This window comes from Sus scrofa, chromosome 1 (genome assembly GCF_054392235.1).
Source record: "Sus scrofa isolate SSC_HxYL_T2T_F1_AM1 chromosome 1, Sscrofa_HxYL_maternal_Yorkshire_Landrace_v2.0, whole genome shotgun sequence".
Lineage (NCBI taxonomy): Eukaryota > Metazoa > Chordata > Mammalia > Artiodactyla > Suidae > Sus > Sus scrofa.
The window spans coordinates 187,948,282-187,970,851 of record NC_139383.1 but is presented as its reverse complement, the minus strand read 5'-3'; the positions used below and the strand labels follow the sequence as shown (position 1 = coordinate 187,970,851).

Here is a 22,570-nt window from a genome sequence, read left to right as displayed (position 1 = left end):
CCTGTAGTAACTGTAACTTGTAGAAATCTTTTAAAGTGATAGTTACTTTAACTTGTAGAAATCTTTTAAAGCTCTAATTTATAGTAGTAGTAGTAGTAAGCGTATTAGTAACATTAGTAGTGGTGGTGATCTCTAATATTTTGGGCATATTAGAAAAATATCATGTTATATGCATAGAGTGTAGAAGTTTTCAGGTTAAAATTTCCTTATTTTGTCAGGCAGTTTTCTTATAATACTATATTTAGAAGCAAGTGTGACATTCTGCTATATTTATGGTAGACTAACACAGTTTATTAAAAAATTAAACCTGTGTGATCTAGAGTCCTGTGCCACCCTAAATTCTATTTATTAAAAACTTCAAATAGAACATATTTTCTCTGTGATTTTTCCCTGATATTAGTGCAGGGTAAGAGGAAAACCTTTATTTTCAAAACTGTATTTACTCATAATCATACCTTTATACTTTTGCAGGCTGTCATTCTGTAACTAGCTTTGTTTAGCTCCCAAAGGCTCTGGTGCAAATCATCCCAGTAATTCTAGCAGATCAGGTAGTGTTTATCTTTTTCTCTGATTTTCTTTGACTGATGAGGGACTTCAGACAAACAGACAATGCTGGAACAAAGATCAGATTTGTCTCTGCAGATTGACATGAGTATATAAAGTCTAACTTCTTGCCAACTGATAGAAAATATCTTCAATTCACACATCTCCATTCACTAGACATTACTTAAAGGATGGGACCTACAATTCTGAGCATTGTCAAGGGCTAAGTCCTTATTGAGTTTGTAGCATCTAGGCAATATACTCTTTTGGATTCAGCCAGGTCTATCTCTAGTCTGCACTTTAGGTTTTCAACATTTTCTTAAGTCAGTCAACATTGATTATATTTAAGGTTATGTAAAAGCAATGATGTTTCAGAAATAGCAGTATTTGCAAAAAGCAAAGTAGAAAATTCTCTGATGGGAGTTGTGTAACTCTTAAGTGTTACGATCTGCAACCTAGGAGTGTCTCCCAGTTCTTTCTTTAGATTGCAGAGAGAGTTACAATTTTAAAAAGTGTCTCTTCTTTCTTTTTCTTTTCAGGTTATTTTTATGGGAATTATTGTTTAATATTGTTGTGACAGGATTTAAGCACAATCGTGTTTAATAGTGCAGCACGTCTGAATATTAGATACATTTTATTCCCACTGTGGGACTAGTGGTGTCCCAAATAGCCCCTTTTTTCTTTTCCCAGAGCTACTGAGTCAAATTTTACTAGGAGGCTGGGAGGGAGATGCTATGCATGATAAACAATACATTTCCCAGCCTTTCCTGCAGCTAGGGGTGGGGCTAGACTCCATGAGGTGAACCAGTGTCCTGAGCATCATCTTAGAACCTTTTGTAGAAGACAGTTATTGCCCACTGTTTTGTCCTTTCCTATTTCCTTCTGCTAGGAATGGAATGTGAAATCTAGATCTGTAGCCTCAATTTTAGACTTTGAGCTCAAACAGCACAGAGTACAGCAGGTACCTCCAAAGAGCCTGAGTCCCTGAGCAGAGCCCTTGAGTGCGCACTGGTCTGCCTTATTCTTATTCCAGATTTTATATACACACATAACTACATTATGGAATATATCTTTTATCTCACATAAATAATTATTAAGTGGTCTGTCTTATAGCTGAATCTAATCCTCACCATTAAATCCACCAACCCCTCAAGTTTCACTCGTCCTATATTTTTATTTAATTGATCCTCTACCGCATTAATTGCTGGGACCCAAAGTTGAATTACCCATAAAATCTTCCTGTGGTACTTGTGTATTTTTTTGTTCCCCCAGTGACATTCTGCATACCTGGGACAGCTAGCCCATAAGGGTCTCCAGGAGAAGAAATTAAAAATAAAGATGAATTGGTTCTACTTGTGTTGCTTAACAAATAGCAATTCAGGGTAAAACCCAGCAGCCTACATTAAAATAAAATGACTTAGATGAGTGCTTATTTATTTATTTATTCATTCCTTAATATAGAAGGTACTTAAGGTTTATATTTTCCTCTTTGTACTCCTTTCACTGTGTGCATAGATTAGATTCGAAATGGTTTGCTAGTCATTGACTTTTAGATATTTAGTAATTTTCCTTTTAATGGAAAATTAAAAAAAAATATATGACTGCACCCACAGCAGGGACTGAAACCGAGTCACAGCTCTGACCTACACCATAGCTGCACCAACGCTGGATCCTTTAACCCACTGCACTGGGCCAAGGATCAAATCTACACCTCCTCAGTGACCTGAGCCACATTAGTTGGATTCTTAACCCACTGAACCACAGTGCAAACCCCTAGCATTCTCATACTTTGTCTTATATCTTTGTCGTATGTCGATTATTTATTTTTAACTGTATTCAGTCCATTGAACATGGCCTGTACTGTCTCTGCTTTTTAATTAAGTGTAGGTTTAAGGGTTCTTGTTTGCTTCTAACCACATGATCAATTTTTTAAATGTTTGTAAATTTTTGTAACTGTTTAAATAAACACAAGAAAAAAAATCCATTATTTTATGGATGGAGGATTTTTTATATTTTACTAGTCATATATTCTTTACATTTACTAGTCATAATTCTCAGAGATGTATTGGAAATTCCCACTGCACCTGCATGTTTCTCAAATTCTTTAGCTTCTACTTTTGTTTGTTTTATAATTTTAGCTACATACCAATTAATAACTATATTTTTGCTATCAGTTATAACTTTAAACATAAAATGATGACCTTCTTTCCCTATTGGTATTGTAAGTTACAAATTTCTTCTCATTAATTTAATCTTATTATATATTCCCTTCTGATCATTTACATATATCTGTTATCACATTGTCCATGCTTTCTTTGGCTTACAATCTTTTATTGTCACCTTGTTTAATACACATATTATATTATGTATATGTAACATATATTAAAGAATATATATTTGATAAACAGAATTTAAACATCTTATTTTTAAATTCAGTTATGTCTATATAATATACAAATTATATATAAATAAAGCATAAATGCTTATATGTAATTGTATATGTATATATATGTAAATTTGGTAATATCAACTTTTAAAATATTTATTTATTATATTTATTTATTTTTTGCCTTTAAGGTCTGTTCCCGCAGCATATGGAAGTTACCATATGAACTGAACTGGAGCTGCAGCTGCCCAGCTACACCACAGCCACAGCACCGTGAAACTAATTTTTTATAAATCCAATCTAATAGACTCTTATAATAGGCAAATTCAGTCTATTAATATTTAGTCTATAACTGATACAGCTTTCTCTCTTATTCCATGGTAATTATTTATTTAAAATCATGCATTTCTCTTTTTCCTTTCCTCTATTTTTCTCATGTTATCAGTTTTCTATCCTTTCTACTTTTCCCCATTATTTCATTTTTTCCATTATTGGAATTGAGCATTCTTCTATTATTTTAAGCAGACTTTTATGATTCTATTGTTATTTGTTAATAAAATATCTACTGTTTCTGACACAGAGACATGTTTTCCTCTTCCAGCGCTCCGTCAGTTGAAGACTGCAGATAACTTACTTTTCTTCTTCCCTTTTGTCCCATGAGCCACTAAGAGTTTGTGCCCTGCACCCACTCCAAATTCCTAGGATTTTCTATAATATTGAAATCCCTGTGCTCTATGTCCTTTTGGCTTTAATAAACCTTATTTAGTACTTAAATTGTATAAATTGTGTATTAAGCAGGCCAACCATAGTTAACCCTTAAATGCACATATTTTAATACTAATTGCTTACCACCATATGCTTTTCTATAGAACCTCCAAATGCAAGGCCTCAGAGCCAGTTTATTTGTTGGGTTGTTGGAATATTATTTCAAGTATGTTAGGTGGGGTTATTTGAACCCTCAGGTTACTAAATGTTTATAAATCGCTGTGTATTTTTCTTTCACACAAAGACCTTGGCTGTTGGATCCTGGAATATAGCCCCTCCTCCCATCTTTTACAATAAACACAAATGCTGTTCCGCTGTTTTTGAACTTTCAGTGTTGGAGATGAGAATCTTAAGCTGACCTCCTGTATCAACCTAGGCTTATCAACTAAAATTAAATTTGGCTGTTAGTCATAGAAATGCCACCAAGTATGACATTAGATAGAATTTTATTTCTTTCTCAGGTAGAAGCCCAGAGCTATGAATACTGCAAGTTAGTAGTGCCTCTATGATGTCAGAGATTTAGATTCTTCTGTTTTATTGCTCCTCTGTGTTTGACTTTCATTTCCTAACAGCTCATGGTCCAAGATGGGAGCCAGTGGAAATGTGCTGAAATGAGCAAAATGTGGAGTACAGTTTCCCTATAAAGACATTCCAGCTCAGAATACACTGGCAAAAACATAGCTGAATGGCCAGCAGGGAAGTACCTTTGTCTGGGGCAGCCTTGTGCCTGATGAATAATGTGGAGTTCAATTACTGTGGAGGAAGGAAAAAATTAACATTAGGGAGTGAACAGGCTCTGACATATTTTAACATTTTGTTCCTTCTTCCTAGAACCCTTTACAGTTTACTTTGTAGACTTTGAGGTCTCAACTTTTATTAGAGTATGTCTGGGGGTTCTTTTTTCATCAGTAAAAATCAGTATTAATTTTTAACTTTTTTTTTTGAGTGCTGCACCTGTGGCATATGGAAGTTCCCAGGCTAGGGGTCAAATTGGAGCTGTAACAGCTGGCCTACGTCACAGCCACAGCAATGCCAGATCTGAGCCATATCTGTGACTTAAAGCACAGCTCATGGCACCATCAGATACTTAACCCACTGAGTGAGGCCAGGGCTCAAACTCCATCCTCATGGATAGTAGTTTGGTTTGTAAACCGCTGAGCTACATCAGGAACTCCAACTTTTAACATCTCGAAACTTGGATATCTTTAATATTCTATGTGAAATAAAAATGGAGAATTCCTATAAATCATTTCTGCTGCTTACTAAAGTGCAGTGGTTGTCTCAAGGTAAAGGATTGCATGGTTGAGTTTTGTGGTGAATCAGCTACTTTTTTTCATAGAATAATGTTTTTACTTAAAAGAATGAGTATTATACCAATAATAGTTATTCAGACTTGGGTATTTGGCAGATATTTTCTCAAAAATGACTAAAGCAAACCTCCCACCTGAAATAAAATGCCTTATCTTTGTTACTAATGATAAATGTCATATTTTTAAGAGAAAAAATAGAATTTTAGAAGATCTGCCAGCATAAGCATGACAGTTTTCCAACACTTAAAGGGTCTTCTCTAAAGATTGATGATGGGATTAATATATGTGACTTTCATCATGTAATAAAATAATCTCAACATCTGAAAGATCTTTATAACTCAGTGATTTTATGTTTTCCTAGTGACTAATGTTTAGTGTTACAAAATTGTGTATGAGTAAAAGACCCATTAAAAATGCAAGATAGACCAATGGATTTTAGTTTAATAGAATGCCAAAAGGGCATTGATATGGTTTTCAGTTCTACTTTGCAAGCAAATATTAGGAGACTGACACTTGCAGAGTTTTAGTGTAGTATCAAAGAAGACTATCCACAATTATTTGAAAAGGCTCTTGAAATACTTTTCCATTTATAACCAGATATCAGCATGAGGCTTTTCTTCAAATATTTCAAACATTGCCACAGATTGCATGTAGAAGCTAATGTCATCATCCAGCCAGCTCTTTTGCTCTAGAGCAGATACCAAAGAGATTTGCAAAAATATAAAACAATTAATTTTACTAAATTATTTTTTGTTTTGAAGAGTAGAGTTTTCTGATTTAAAATGTTCCTCCTGTTATTATGCCATCAGTTTATTAATATGATTTAAAATGAGTCAATAGTACATAATTTAACATTGTCTCAGTTTCAATTTCTAATACAATGATTATGAATAGATATAATTTTAAAAAAAGCTATTGTGGGTCTTTGATAATATTTATAAAGTATAAAGGTGTTCCAAGACCAAATAGTTTGGTAATTGCTAGTCTAAATCATAATTTTTTCTCTCACTCTCTTATTTCCCTGTCTCTCTCTCGCTTTCTGTCTTTCTCTCTCTCACACACACACACACACACACACACACACTCTTGCTCTCTTCGCCCCATTCCTAGACAATTCTCAGCACTGTAATAATATTCTAGAACTAAATTATTGTCTTAATATAATATTTTTAACATCCAAAATTGCTAGATTACTTACATAAATCTTTTTATCCTGTTTACTCTTAATGTTCTGAAATATTTTTTTGAAATATAACTGATTTACAATGTTGTGTTAGTTTCAGGTGTTCAGCAGTGATTCAGTTCTCTCTCTATATATATGTGCTTGAATATATATGTGTGTATATATATCCCTTATAGGTTATTACAAAATATTGAGTACAATTCTTTGTGCTGTATAGTAGGTCCTTTGTACTATACAGTAGGTCCTTATAGTAGGTTCTTGTTTTATATTCTATATAAAATATATAACTATTTTATATATAATAGTGTATATGTATATTAATCCCAAACTCCTAATTTTATTTTTAAATATAAATGCTTATTTTCAAAAATCAGTTTTAGTACTATATTGCGATGGCCAAAGAAAGTTTGGTGTTTTAATTGGAATTGTATTTTATTTATATCTTGGGTTATATCTCAGAAATATTTGCTATTTTAGAGAGAATTAGCCTATCTCTGCACAAGAACAAAATATGTAATTTGATTTTTTTTTGCTTACTTATTTAAATCTTCTTTATTTGGTTACTGATAGATTTTGAAATTTAAATTAAAACAGAACCCTACATTTCTGTATGGAAGTAGCACTTATGAAACCAGTGCTCTTGTTACACTATGTTTTTTTATGAGTATATAAATAATCAGCTATAAACTGTTTGAAATCCAGAATCATCCCATTTATTCTTTTTTTTTTTTAATTTTATTTTCCCACTGTACAGCAAGGGGGTCAGGTTATCCTTAGATGTATACATTGCAATTACAGTTTTTTCCCCCACCCTTTCCCATTTATTCTTGGGATGATTTTTGCACAACTTTCTGCACAAAGTGTTAAATAAATATTTGCTATTTGTTTTAATTAATGAATCAATATTTATTAAAATCTAACATTTTCACTCATTATTAAGGGCAAACATTATTTATACTGATATTATAATGATTTGGAAAACTTTTTAAAGATATTTAATGTCATTAGATCATAAAATTGAATTAACATTGTATGAAAATAGAATAAATAATGGCAGTGTTAAAGAATTTCAATTTTGATGACCAGTCTTTAATTGCATTTTTCTATATTTATTCGTGTTTGACCAGAGAATTTCTATGAATAGTTTTTAATCTAAAAATATAAAAGACAAACAAAAACATATTATTCAGTATGGACAAGGAGAGAAATAAAACCTAATTGTAGAACTTCCTATTTTGAATCACTTTACAGTACCATCATGTGGCTTTTGTTCAGGTTTTATAAGCTAAAATACACAGAATTTGAGTGTCAGTCTTTATGTCTAGTAAAAACTAAGTCTGTTGTACACAGCTGTGTTTGAAAGAATGGTATTGTTTATAATGGAATGTGTTAGATATTCAAAGTGCTTTGGCAGTTTAATACAAGTGTTCTCTTTGGAAAAGTTTATACATTTTTTGAAAATAATTATTGATGTAGAGTGAATTCTAATTATCAAAACAGATAAGTCATTTGTTGGCTTTTTAAAACAAAGTCATAAAAAAATCAAAAAATACTTTTAAGACCTAGGTGTATAAAATTATACCTAATCTCAATAAGCCAAAATGGTAAAATACTGAAAGCATGTCCAAAAAGAAATTGAGAGTCTGCCTGTTTTGCCTGCTCTAAATAAATAAAACGTGCCTATAGGGTTTGCAAAATATGAAAGAAAATTTTAAATGCTTAAAAAAAAAGAGAAACAAATCCATATTTCTAATATATTACTTATATTTAACTCCCTTTGTAGTATATTTATATTGCCCTTCACACTGATTAAACTGATGAACTTGATGCAATTGAAGTAGAATTATACACACTATGCAGTGATGACATTACATTTACAACTGGATAATTCAATTGTGTGTATAAACTTAATTTTTGGAGCAGTTCTGAAAGCAAACTCTTCAATGAGTAATTGCTGTTTAATTTTTCAGTGAGAAAACCAACCTAAAGTAACAATCTTTGTTGATACTTGCTCAGATCAGGTGGACCAAAACAGCAGGAAGTGCCTCTGACAGATTCCAAGACTCAAGTGTATTCAACGAGACTTTGAGGATTACAAATATTCAACGACACCAAGGAGGCCGATATTACTGTAAAGCAGAGAATGGCTTGGGGTCCCCAGCGATAAAGTCAATCAGAGTGGATGTGTACTGTAAGTAAATTTCCAAAAACTATAATTAAGTCTACTGAGACCGACCTATTTTTAATTGTTACATCTATTGAGAAAAATTACAGTTTATTCCAAAAAATGGGGTTCTATTTAGTTGAGAATGAAAAATATGTAAGAGAATGATAGCTCATTTAACATATTTCCTGAAGAATTTCCATTAGAAAAAGTTTGTAATGGTAGATACTTATTCTAGAACATTTAAGTACCAATTTAATAAGACAATAAGTATCATTGAAAATCCTACCAATAACTGTTAGTATTGAATGTATAGACTTTATATCTTTATATATATACACATACACGCACACACACACACATATAAATGAATATTTATATTTAAAGAAAGGACCATGCTGTATATATTGTTACTAATTTTGTTAACTTTGCCTATGTTTATTTTCAGCTATTCTTGCTTTTTAAAGTACATATCATGTGAGAAAAGCTATTTGAATTTGCTTGTGAAAGGCCAAAATCTCTGTGTAGAGTCTCTTTTTGATCCAGTTCTGTTGAAAGAAATCAGTACCTAGGGCAATGCTATGCCACCTGGAAAGTGTTTGTTGATTTATTTTTGTTGTTGGTCTCATTTTTCTACTTTTTGCCATTAGCAAATATATTTAAAGTCTTCCTAGTCTCCTTACTTTCTTTCCTACCAAGACAAATTAGGGGTCTACATTCAGTTTGGTCTTTTACACAGGAATCATCACTCCATTGTCATTTTACAGGAACTCTCAGTTTATTTAACTCTCTACTGTGGAAATAAAAGCATTTAATTTTATTTATTTATATTTTAATGATTCAGACATAAGTAACAAGTGTTTTTCTACCTGTATTTCTACTCATCTTTCATTCTTTCCTTTTTTCTTTTTCAGAGCAAGTGTTGCATAGTTAGGAAAGTGATTGGAATTATATGCGATCTATTTATTTAGATCCTATGTTGCATCTCATTTTATTATTTGGGTGATTGAGATTTGTGATTCAACATCAGGTGTTTGCACTACTGCTAGTAAGGATGAGAGAGGAGCTCATGTTGGCATTCTCTCTAATATTTCCGGTTCCTTAGGCATCCCCTGACATAACTCGAACACCTGTGTCCCATGTGCTTCTCTCACCCTGTCCTTATGGGTCTCCAGGTTGGCCTTACCCACCCGTACGATTCCCAACAGTATAGCCTCTGGGCAACCTCCCCAAATTAAATATTTTAAGTAACATATACTTAAGAAATACTATTTTTAGTCTTTTTGTTTATATATTATTTAAATGACACTAAACTTAATTTAAATGGATTAAATGCTTCTATTAACTTTTTAAAGTATGCACCTATGATTTTTTTGTTTTAACTTTTGTCATGAAGTTTTAAAATGTGTAGCTTCAGCACCATAGACACAATTATAAAATTTAAAAAGTTCTGAAGATTAAATGAGTATGTTTTGTTTTATTGGTAACTTTTTTTTTTCAATAAGAGCTGTTGTGAACTAGTTTGGAGGCAACATCTAACCTAAAATGACTTGAAATCAAAAGTGGAAATGACTTTCTGGTCTTTATTTACCCTACTTTGTCTCAATAATCATACATTTTGCTCTGGAAAGAATGTGTTTGACTATACAGTGTTGCCACAAAACCTTCTGGGTATGTTATATAATGCTTAGTATATGTACTGTATTATCTTCCTAAAATCTGAGCTATTTGAGAAATATTCTCCTAAGGTTTTGAATGAGAAATTGTGACTTACATTGCCACTCCATTAAGTTTGATAATAATAATAAAATTGTATTGCTGGGTTAAAAATCTAATACAAAGAGGGAAATTACATTTTAAAGACTTAAAAATAGTCTTCTGTTCTTATGACAAAGCCTTTTCAGTACTGTTCTGCATTATACCCACTATTTTCTACTTTTTCATATCCCTTGCTGTCCTGACTCAGTTGTGCCTCAGTATCTTAGTTCATATTGTGCACTTGAGTGGAACTGACTGAAGAACTGCCTCCAATTTTCCTAAGCCCTGCTAGTCCTTTAAGGCCTGTGTCACCTTCCAAGCATCCAGGCTTGAACAAAGTAGGTCCATTCCTTTCTTCTTTGACCTCCTTTAGGATTTTTCCTATACAACTTGAACTTGACAAACATCTCCTTCTGTGTTAAGTGAAATGTCTCTGTGATGCATACTATAGTAAAGTGCTACTTTCAGCATGTTTTTGGTGGCAAGGATTTATTAGAAACGTGCTTAAAATTATATTATTTGAGAGAATAACACATATTAAATTATAAACTCGAGTTCCCATCATGGCTCAGTGCTTAGCGAACCCAACTAGGATCCCTGAATATGTATGTTCCATCCCTCAGTGGTTGGGCCTCACTCATTGCTGTGAGCTGTGGTGTAGGTTGCAGAGGTGGCTATCCTGAGTTGCTGGGGCTGTGGTGTAGGCCAGTGGCTACGGTTCCCATTGGACCCCTAGCCTGGGAACCTCTGTATGCTGTGAGTGCGCCCTAAAAGACAAACAACTATATATATATATACACACACACTAAATGAATAAATGTGACAACCCGCTAATATAAATTTTCCTGGGAATGCCTTACTTTTAGCTCCAGAGAAGATCTTTCTTATGGGGATCTAGACATATGTTTTAAGTAGTTATTCCTATTTTGAAAGTTCAAATAAATAAATTACATAGTAAATTTTCAAACATGTTTTAACTGATAAGAACACTTTACAGTAGAGACAATTAGGTCTTTTGGGGATGCCATGGGTTCCAATTATAATCTTAATTGAAAAACCCAGTTATTAGGCTCAAGTTTTCTCTACATCAATCTTTATATTTTAAAACCTGTATTTTCATTGTCAATACAAACAAGCCGAGACCAGCTCAGCAGGATGAGGCTGAAGAATGGGTGCTGTGAAACTTAAGGAAAAAAGTTGACATAAAACAAGACACAGAGACTTTTATCTTAAGTAAAGGTGGGAACTGGGGGACTCAAGATCTCAGGGACCAAGAGCCCCACCTCAAGAAACCACACTGCTTTTATTGTGCTCTTGAGGATTAGTCAAGTGAGGAGGGGGCTATAGGTGGAGGATATAGGGTTTTTTTTATTATTTTAAAAGTCACATAGCTGGTAGGTGGTTAAGCTTTTATTCTGACCTTTAGGCATTTAACAATCATTAGCATTTGAGTTAGCTATCTATGCACAGCTTTTCAGAGAATCCTCACTGTGCTTCTGCAAATGCACAGCTTCTGCAAAAGGCATGCCTATTTGCTGAAACCAGCTGCCTAGGTATGCACCTTGGTTCTCTTTGCTAAAGCATATTCTGCTAACAACAGCTCATAAACCACTTGGCCATGAGGTTCCTCTTTCTCTTATTCTTTAGAGACTTACCATGCTTGCGCAAATGACATGCCAATCTGCACAGGTCCCTGATGCCTAGACCAACGCATTAGGTCTCCATTCAGCTGACCATATGAATAACTTACGCCTTTAGGTCTTTGTGCTTAAGCTTAAATCATTCACCAGCACTGTGACTGTTTTTCAAACAGGAAGATGGGGTAAAGTAAAGCAGGACAAGATGGAGTTTTCAGCAAAGAGGCTAAGAAAATATTGTAGAGGGAGTTCCCGTCGTGGCACAGTGGTTAACGAATCTGACTAGGAACCATGAGGTTGCGGGTTTGGTCCCTGCCCTTGCTCAGTGGGTTAACGATCCTGCGTTGCCGTGAGCTGTGGTGTAGGTTGCAGACGCTGCTCGGATCCCACGTTGCTGTGGCTCTGGCGTAGGCCAGTGGCTACAGCTCCGATTCGACCCCTACCCTGGGAACCTCCATATGCCACGGGAGTGGCCCAAAGAAATAGCAAAACGACCAAAAAAAAAATTGCCTTTCTAAAAAAAAAAAAAAAAAAAAAAATTGTAGAAACATGTCTTGCAACGGGAACATAATTAGCATATTAGAACTGAGTTAAAACTTCTCAACCTTGATGTTTAAAATTGGATTAAAGTTTTAGGATTCATTTGTTACGTGGATTTTGAACTGGTTGATTGAATAAATATTCACTTTTATAAACCATAAACAAATGAGCAACTTTATTTCAGATACCTTTGCCTTAAATATTTTTGGAAATGGTGAAACAATAGGATTCATTTTTTTTAAAGTTTGAAGCCATGGTTTTAGAATCAACTGCACTGTTCGTTTATATTTCTTTTCTAAACTGGTTTATCGACGTTGGTAGAACTTGGAACAGAGAATGGGTGTAGAATACAAAATAATCTGCAGGTAAGGATTATATTTGCAACATAAGCTAAGGCAGACTATGGCTTAAATTTAGCAAAAATTCTAACAAACGGTACTAGAATTTAGCCTTGAATCCCTTTTGATAAGTTTTTTAAAAATGCATCCTCCTCAAAGTATTAATTTTATAGTCATCACTAGTTCTGGAGAGACTTCATAATAGTGAAAATGTATATCTCTAATTAAACTCCATATTCTGATCATAAGTTTCCAGACTTTAGAGCTAATAAATCCCTATAACAAAATTTAATGCTAACTCCTCACTATCTTGATGAGGAAATTTATTATCTGAAGAGGAACCTGCTGTAATACTGATTGATATAAAATGAGGTGATTTTTATTAGATAGATATTTTGAAATATTTGTGGCACTATATTAATATTTTGATCAACTTGGGAAGATTTATTAATTTGAATTAGCAGTTTCTTCCCACATAATTTTCTAAGATTTCTTATAGTAGAAAAATTGGACCATGTAGGTTTTATAAAGAAAATGTATTTTTTTCACTATTTCAGTCAAGAATATGGTTTGCTCTGTGTTACTATTTTGAGAAGATATAATTATGTTTAACAGTTTATTATGACCTATCGCTTTGTTTCTTAAGAGTTTTAAAAGCATTTCAAGATGCTTTATGAAGTATATTCCTTAGAAAAGTATAAACAAGCAGATTTTATAACCATATAACTTTTTTTTTGTAAAATCTGACTTAGTCATTTATACAAATATTTCTGATCAAAAGCTAAGCAACCACAATTCTTTTGCTAGGAAATAGCTTGTAAGGGTCTCAACACGAACAACTATGCATATATATATATATATATATTTTTTTTTTTGTCTTTTTGCCATTTTTTCTTGGGCTGCTCCCGCGGCATATGGAGGTTCCCAGGCTAGGGGTCGAATGGGAACTGTAGCCACCAGCCTATGCCAGAGCCACAGCAACGCGGGATCAGAGCCGCGTCTGTGACCTACACCACAGCTCATGACAATGCCGGATCCTTAACCCACTGAGCAAGGGCAGGGATCGAACCCACAACCTCATGGTTCCTAGTCGGATTCGTGAACCACTGTGCCATGACGGGAACTCCCAAACAACTATATTTTTAAAAGAAACATGTAGAATTAATTCTATTTAAACCCGCTATTTTTAGACATATTCATTTTTCCTGCCTTCTTCCTGAAACTGTGCTAAAGCAATAATAAATAAATAAAGCAAAACACTTATCAGTAAAGGTAGATGAGTGGGAGAGGAGATGACATAAAAACAATTTTGAGGGAAAGAATCAGATCAGGGAATGGCCACTGCTTAGTATCCTAAGGAAAGCTAGAAATCAAAGCTGTCAGTATGGAGAACAGTTTTAGGCATACTTATGTTATAGAATTCTTGAAATGCCCAGGAATTGGAGATACTACTTAGCCGTTGGAGTGTAATTTAGTTTAATAAACAGAATTGGTTGAATGTCTATAAAAGGAGAGTTACATACCCAGATATCCTTCCACATTTCACACAATTCAATACCTAACCACATCCCTTTTCCAATCAACTTTCTAGTCAGATCCCTATAGAAGATTAGATATTTATTTTTTTCTGAGATGCTGAACCAGAGAAATTTTGGACTAAAAAAATGTGGAATTAGGAGTTCCTGCCATGGCTCAGCAGAAACAAATCTGACCAGTATCCATGAGGATGCAGGTTCTATCCCTGGCCTCACTCAGTGGGGTAAGGATCTGGGTGTTGCCGTGAGCTGCAGCATAGGTTGCAGATATAGCTTGGATCTGGCATTGCTATGGCTGTGGCATAGGCCAGTGGCTACAGCTCTGTTTGGACCCCTACCCTGGGAACTTCCATATGCCACAGTGCGGCCCTAAAAGAAAAGAAAAAGAAGAAAAAAAAAAAAAAAAAGAAATGTGGAATCATCAAAAACTAAAGGCAACATATTCTTACATCAAGATTTTTAAGTGAAAATTTACATACTTATCACAATCCTTTCTCACACTTGGTTCTAGGAATGCCTTTCTGGCAGAATATTAGAGAATTCATATGTAGGAAAGTTGATAAGCCATGGAGAAAAGTCTACAAATCCTGACAAGAGGGTCCTTGGTTAAATAGTTCAGCTGATACACTCACAGTGAAGTCTACTGTTGATCAGCAGAGCTACCATGTGAATCTTACATGTGAATGTACCAGATAACCAAACATTTGAGACAATCTTCTAAAAAATAAAATAGAGAAACCAAGAAAAAGAAATTGAGAAAAGAATTCATGAGGCAAGGATACTCATGGAGCCAAACCACAAAATAAAACACAATTACTGATATTTGTAAATAGTATTCTCAGGAAAAAAGGGAAATTTTGCATTCATATAATAATAACAGGAAAATAGAAAAAAGGAATTTTCAGAAACATTAATGAAGACTCAGGATATTAAAAATAACTTGTATTTAAGTATGTTTCACCAAACTCATTTAAAAAGTAGGAGATTTGGAGTTCCTGTTGTGGCTCAGCGGAAATGAACCTGACTAGCATCCATAAGGATGCAGGTTTGATCCCCTACCCTGCTCAGTGGGTGAAGGATCCTGAATTGCCATGAGCTGTGGTATCGGTCAGATGTGGCTTGATTCTGGCTTTGCTATGGCTGCGGTGTAGTCCGGCATCTATATCTCTGATTTGATCCCTAGCCTGGGAACCTCCATATGCCGCAAGTGTGGCCCTAAAAAGACAAATAATAATAATAATAAATAAAACTGAAAGTAGGAGATTGTATATAGAAGAATACAGAAGAGAATCTTAGGCTAACAATGAAGTGAAAAACCATGATAACAGCTCTGTATTGGAACTCTAGAGCAACCAAGACAGACTGAGGCTGGAAGAAGGAGATTCCCTGAAAGATGTCTGCAGAAGAGTGATACATCTGGTGTGTTATCTGACGTTTTAGAGAAGGATTTTAACTTCTCATAGAAAGCTTATTAATATGGTAATGATGGATGCACACACCATTGAGGCAACAAAATGTGTTATTAACAACACAAAAAAACCATTGTATGAAATGAAATGTAATTGAAATATATTACAAGGTTCAACTGTGAAGACATACTTGCATAGTCACTGATAACAATAGCAATTGGGAGTTCTCTTGTGGCGAAGCAAGTTAAGGATCCAGCTTTGTCACTGCCGTGGCTTGGGTTGCTGCTGTGGTGTGGATTTGATCCCTGGTGCAGGAACTTTCACATGCCATAGGCACGGTCCCCCAAAAATAAATTTTAAAAAATAGCAGCTAACTTACAGTAAGTATGATGTAAATATAAGGAATATGGGGGGATGGGAAGAATTAGTATGAGAGAGCTAAAGGCTTCTCTTATAAAGCAAAGAAATCAGTAAAACAATGACAATGAAAAAAAAAAACTTGTAAATTGCAGCTCAACATTTAGATATATGAAGATAAAACCAAGAATGGTTAAGAAATTCATTAGAAAAAGTTGCCTCTCGGTACTGGAAATACTTGAGGTTGTGTTTTGTATAATTATTTGGCTTTCTAAACTATGTGCATGGATAGTTTGATAAAATTTAGTTCATAAAAACACAGATTTGAAGACTTTTGCCTTGGAGGTCCTCGTTATTAAGTTCCTAGAAGTAAAAAGTAATCTTATTCCAAGTTTTGTCAGAAGATTACTATGAATTCTGTTTATTTATTTATTTTGTCTTTTGTCCTTTTTAGGGCTGCACCCGCAGCATATGGAGGCCCAGGCTCGGGGTCTAATCAGAGCTGTAGCCAACAGCCTACGCCAGAGCCACAGCAAAGCCAGATCCAAGCTGCGTCCGCAAACTACACCACAGCTTATGGCAATGCCGGATCCTTAACCCACTGAGCAAGGCCAGGAATCGAACCCGCAACCTCATGGTTCCTAGTCGGATTCGTTTCCTCTGTGCCACAATGGGAACTCCTTAATTCTATTTATATTTACACTTTTCTTTAATTCTTAAGAATTGATGTGCTTTCATATTTGACACCAAATAAAATTTACTAAAAAGATAAAAGAAAAGTATAGGCAATTGCATAGGGAATGTTGGTGCCACATCCTAACCAATTTCCCCCATCAAACCTGATAGGGTACAACTCTTCCACTAAAATTTGTTTAGTTGTGACTTAGGATGAAACACTTAAAAAGTAAGTTTTAACCCCTATTCATGCATTAAATATTTGAGAAGCTATCCAAAATACACTTCCAATAAATTTTGTAAGCCAAAAAAGAATTTATTATGTAATTTGTACTTTCACTGAGTTTAAAATACTTAAAGAGACAGCATGAAATATATAATTTATTTAAATATGGCACAAATGTTAAGCAAGAAGATAAATAGCATAAATGATGCCACACAATATAAATTATTTGTCAAATGGCACAGAAAATCTAGATTTCTCTTATTAAAGAAATAGGATTTACATTGTAGTTTGGAGGAGATATTTGATATGCAATTCTGGTGTCTTTTGACAGTTTTTGGTCCTGAACTCTTTTTCAATGATTTTTGTGTAGCATATAGCCTTAGATATTAGAGTCATTGTCTGCCTCCAGGGCAGAAGGCAGATTTACTTCCTGACCAGGATGATAAAGGTAACATCTCCCTCAAGGGCAAAGATTAAGCAGGTTTGCTAGCATGACCTTTTAAGTTTCCTAAACTCTGGATTCCATAGCTGTGTCACAGACTATGTACAGCCTTCACCTGGACTACTCCTACATCGCTTGTGTGGAAATTGAGGGAGGAAAACCTATGAAAACATGAAGTTCATACCTCCATCTGAGACTTGAATAATAAAGTCCTTTGTCTCTGACCCAGGAGTCTCCTGTCTTCCGTCAGCTTCCATGAAACTGTGGCCAAACCAACTTATTAGCTAGTCAATAGGGTAAATATCCAACCCTTCAGAATTCTTAACACAGTAGATTTAAATAAGAGGAAAAGCCAAAGGTATTCCATTATCAGCGAGCAGTTTGATTAAAGATGAAAAAAAAATTCCAAAAAAATGGAATTCCCTGGTGGCCTAGTGGGTTAAGGATGATCCAGCATCATCACAGCTATATTTCTGGTTGCTGCTGTGGTGTGGGTTCTATCCCTGGTCTTGGAACTTGCGCATGCTGTCAAAAAAAAATTAAAGACACAGAAGAGAGATTACATGAACTGTATTTGGGGGAATAGTGACTAAAATGGTGGATTTAGAGGAAGAATAAAAGCTTAATATGAAAGATAGACTTCCATATTATGTTTAAATTTTACTGCTAATGTTTTCAGACCATATGAATGATCATTTGCTATGCATGTAAGATAAATTATAATTTTAGGACTTTAGAATTACAGATGAGTGTCAGCATCCTTCCAACATTAATACTTCTTCATTTACCCTCAATAAGAAGCAGTGGCCACTCATCAGGAACCCCGATACCTGTCTTTGGAGGAACAGAGTATATTCTCTGTTAAAAAAAAATGTAGGTTCATAGAATTTTATAGTTCTCATACTGAAATATATTTGTTACCTTGAGATTCTTGAGGGGATTTAAACCTTTTTTTAAATTTTTTTTTGAGGACGTGTTTCTGTAATTCTTTCACTTATTCTCAGCCATGACTGTATTGCTCACAGGGTAATAGAGGTCGTGAATTTTAAAGGTTAGGGTTTGATTAAAACTTATTTTTAATTCAAAAAGAAATTAGATTCAGAGACATTAACTTAATAAGTTTTCTTGTGTGCAGACACTGTTCGCACATAAGAGATATCTTTGCCAATATCCATTTAAGCATTTTGTAAGCCTTCTTATTTCTAAAACATATTCCCCACTTTAATTTCACTTAGGTAAATTGTTGCATTTCATTATATTCAGAACAAGTACTGATTTTTCTCTTTGTCTGTTAGATTTATTACATTTCCACCCGCAAAATTAGTGGGAGATTAGGATGACATGTTATCAGTTTATTCTTCAAATACAGTTTACCTGTGTTGGAAAGAATTGTAATCTTCTCAGTTAAAAATTATTGACAGTGAGTTTTTTGTTTATTTTTATTAGACCCATTGACATGGCTTCTGAACAACAAAGTTTAGAAAAAACCTGGAATGACTAATGACTAATGGAAAGACTGGTAGTAAGACAAGCCCTGGAAGAAAACTAATACCTTAAGTCAATCTCATTAAACATAATTTTCTCACCACCATCCCTCCTCACAAAACATCAGCTTTGGGGTTGGAAGGTCTTAATGATGTTTGATGTGGTAATTACAATGCTTATTAAAAATGGGTTGCTGTCATGGCAATTACCCTGTTAATAAATTTCAAGACATAATTTTGCCATTTTGTGTATGCTGCAGATGAAGAATGCTCACTTATCAGTTATTTACTTGTAGGACATATGACTAATCCAATTCCCAAATATTATTAAAATTACTTATAAAATAACTTAGTAACACCAGAAAACCCTTCAGCGAAAACTGCAGTGAGACTCATACCAAGTCGAAGAACATAACAATATCATGCTAAGAATGCTTGAGTTCTTGTAATCTTAGATATGACCAGGTAGATGAAGATGTATATTACATTTTTAGACTCACCTAATTTCTTCTTCTCAGTCTTACATAAGGTATACTTAGCTTCTTTACTTTATTTTCAACTAACAAGCTTTTACTATTTTTGTAAGTGCTTATTCAAGTTCTTGTGCAACATTTTTTTGGTTGATATTTTAGAAATTGCATTGTCTTTCCTAGGACTTTTAGAATGTGAACATATATCTACTATCTTTCATGTGGCCATTTGGAATATTTAAACAAAGGCATTCTGACTTCCTGCAATTTTTTACCAGTTCATTATTTTCACTTTATTGTTCTTTGTATGAGGCATTTACCAAACATTTTACCTTCTTGTGGACTCTCCTACCTTGCTTAAGTTTGTTGGTGTTTACCCCCAAAATAGTAAAGATATTACTAAAATGATTCATAGGTTTTCTGTAGATATCAGCTGATCCACATAGTCTAAATTGGAAGTGTATACTTATAATCAAGAAATTTGTGTTCTTACTGATGGAATTATTTACTTGAGCTTCTTAAAAAATTAAAGCAGTAATATTTTACTATGTTGAATTTAGCTTGCAGTAGAACTTTTTTTAAAAACAGATATTTGAAAATTGACATTCTGTTAACATTTTTTGTGCAATTGATAAATTGTAAACCTAATGGCAGAATCTTATATTCACTTAATTTCAACTTATTTTAATCCATGCATAAATATTTTAATATTTTAAAATGTTTGTTGTATAATTATATTTTCTATTCATTTCAGTTTTTATAATTTTCTATTTTGTTTAAAATATTACTTGTTTCCCATATTTAATTTAATTCATTGCTAAAAATACATCCTGGGGGCAAGACCAACATCAAACCACTTTAATACACTGTATCAGAAACACACCTCCAGGAGTTCCCGTCGTGGTGCAGTGGTTAACGAATCCGACTAGGAACCATGAGGTTGTGGGTTCGATCCCTGGCCTTGCTCAGTGGGTTAACGATCCGGCGTTGCCGTGAGCTGTGGTGTAGGTTGCAGACGCGGCTCGGATCCCATGTTGCTGTGGCTCTGGCATAGACTGGCAGCTACAGCTCCGATTAGACCCCTAGCCTGGGAAACTCCATATGCCGTGGGAGCGGCCCAAGAAATGACAAAAAGACAAAAAACAAAAACAAACAAAAAAAAAAACAAAAAAAAAAGAAACACACCTCCAAATTTTATGTATTAATCATCATGATCTATAGTAGATTCTTTCTAGATGTTTACTAAACCAATGTTAATTTCCTTAAAACACCGGTTCATCTGGTGGGGTCATGAGACTAATTTTTGCCAGTGAAATATGTGGGGAAGTGATATGGGCCATAGTTAGGTGGAGTGTCTGAAACATCTCACATAAATTCTTCATGCAGTGAAATATGTGGGGAAGTGATATGGGCCATAGTTTGGTGGAGTGTCTGAAACATCTCACATAAATTCTTCATGCAGTGAAATATGTGGGGAAGTGATATGGGCCATAGTTAGGTGGAGTGTCTGAAACATCTCACATAAATTCTTCATGCAGTGTCTTGATTTATCTATTTCTGCATATAGAGGCTCCTGTAAAGTGTCTGAGGACCTAGTGGTCTTTAGAGCCACGCAATGGAAAGATTTTGAATATTAGAGTCACTATTTGAAAGGAAAGCTACCCAGGAGACCTTCATGGGAGGAAGATTTTTTTGTTGTTGTTTTCTAAGCCACTGAGGTTTGAGAGATACTCGTTAAACTTATCCTAATCACTGTTTGTTTGCTGTTGTTGTTTTGGCTGTTCATCTTCCATCTATTTTCTATTTCTATAGTGTATTTATGACGTTAAAGAGTAACTTCAAAAGTGTATTGTCATTTTGTTCTTTTTAGCACATTTTAAGAGTTAAGTAAATACATGTTAATAAAAACAACCTCATGAAAGAAATGCATTTATTGATTATGCTTACTAAATGGATAAAGTAGGAACATTACCAATTTCTGAGATTCCAGTTTTGCTATCCCTTCCCCCGGTGTAGGAAATACTCCTAGTCTAAGACTTGTCCCCTTTGAAACTCTATGTTAATGTCTTCTGAACTTAAGCATTTTCTAGTTTATGATTTTTTCCCCCATCCTTTCATGAAACAAAAAATGTAGAACTGTATTTCAGTGGAAGAATATAATACCAGTATGACAACTTCACTCTATGACTGATTCTTAGTTTTTATAATGTCTCACTCAAATTCTGTTCATCAGAAGAGAATCTGATTTTAATTGTCTAAAGTTGCAGGAAGTGAAGCATGAAGAATTAGTTGTTCATAGTACAACTGAAAAATTAGCAGACCAGTTTTGTAAATTGAGTCAGTCCAATATTCCATTTTGACTTGTAATATGTTTTATACAAAAATATTTTTTTATTGTTATTTCCCCAACAAAAATTTTTTTCCCCACTGTACGTCATGGGGACCCAGTTACACGACTGGATTAGGAAGATGTGGTATATATACCAATGGAATACTACTCAGCCATAAAAAAGAATGAAATAATGCCATTTGCAGCAACATGGATAGAACTAGAAACTCTCATACTGAGTGAAGATTTAACTTTTAAAGCTAAATATTAGTGTGTTTTTTTTTTTAAAGAAGGTTAGTTCCTATAAAGAAACTGAAATCCAATTTCCATTTTCACTCTAACCTCATGATTAATCACAAAGATATTCAGAAAGAGTTCCTTCATGTGGAAAAAATGCAGAATGTTAAAAAAAAACTCAAGATGTACCAAAAATATAGAATTTTCCTAATTAACTATTGCTGTAGAGAGTGCTGATACCCTTCTGCTATCTGATATCTTCTTCTCATTCTTTATTTTTGTGTACACTGGAGTAACTTCCAAATGTATGTACCTGAAATTCTTTTCCTAGAGATTTTCTTTGGTTTCCGGAGTCCACTCTGTCCATATTTTCATCAGGCAGAAGTTCTGAGAAGTTACTACCTATCCCCATATCTTTCAGAAAATTATTTTTTCTTCAGAAAATTATTAATGGAAGTTGTTATATAAATACCCCAGCTACCATGGGCCTCGAATGGGATGATTCAGAGAAGCTCTTTCCCTGTCTCCCAGAGTTCCTCTCAAATTAAATTCTAATTCCTCACAATTGTCAGTTTAAAGTGCGTTCTTTGTATGTCTTTTTCCCCTACACCTTGCCAATACCTTACTGGTGTTTCTGGGGACATTTTCCAAACACTTTTTGCCCTCGAGTTTTTGTCATAGGGTTTGCTTCTGGGGAAACTCAAAAAGACACATGTTAATAAAGGGAAATATGTTCACCTTAGTATGATGATACATTATTCTAGAATGGTAATAGTTTGATT

General features: G+C 34.2%; 1 protein-coding gene across 9 annotated transcripts in view; it reads left to right on the top strand.

Moving 5' to 3' along the window:
• MDGA2 (MAM domain containing glycosylphosphatidylinositol anchor 2) overlaps positions 1–22,570 on the top strand; it is an 837,423-nt gene that overhangs the window by 429,410 nt on the left and 385,443 nt on the right. For all 9 annotated transcript variants that reach the window (XR_014841441.1, XR_014841443.1, XR_014841412.1 and 6 more), the window contains exon 3: positions 8,204–8,378. Coding sequence is in view for 2 of the 9 variants with exons in the window: in XM_021074079.2 (XP_020929738.1) it covers positions 8,204–8,378 (175 nt within the window). In the remaining 7 variants the exon portion in view is untranslated. The remainder of the gene's footprint in view (positions 1–8,203; positions 8,379–22,570) is intronic.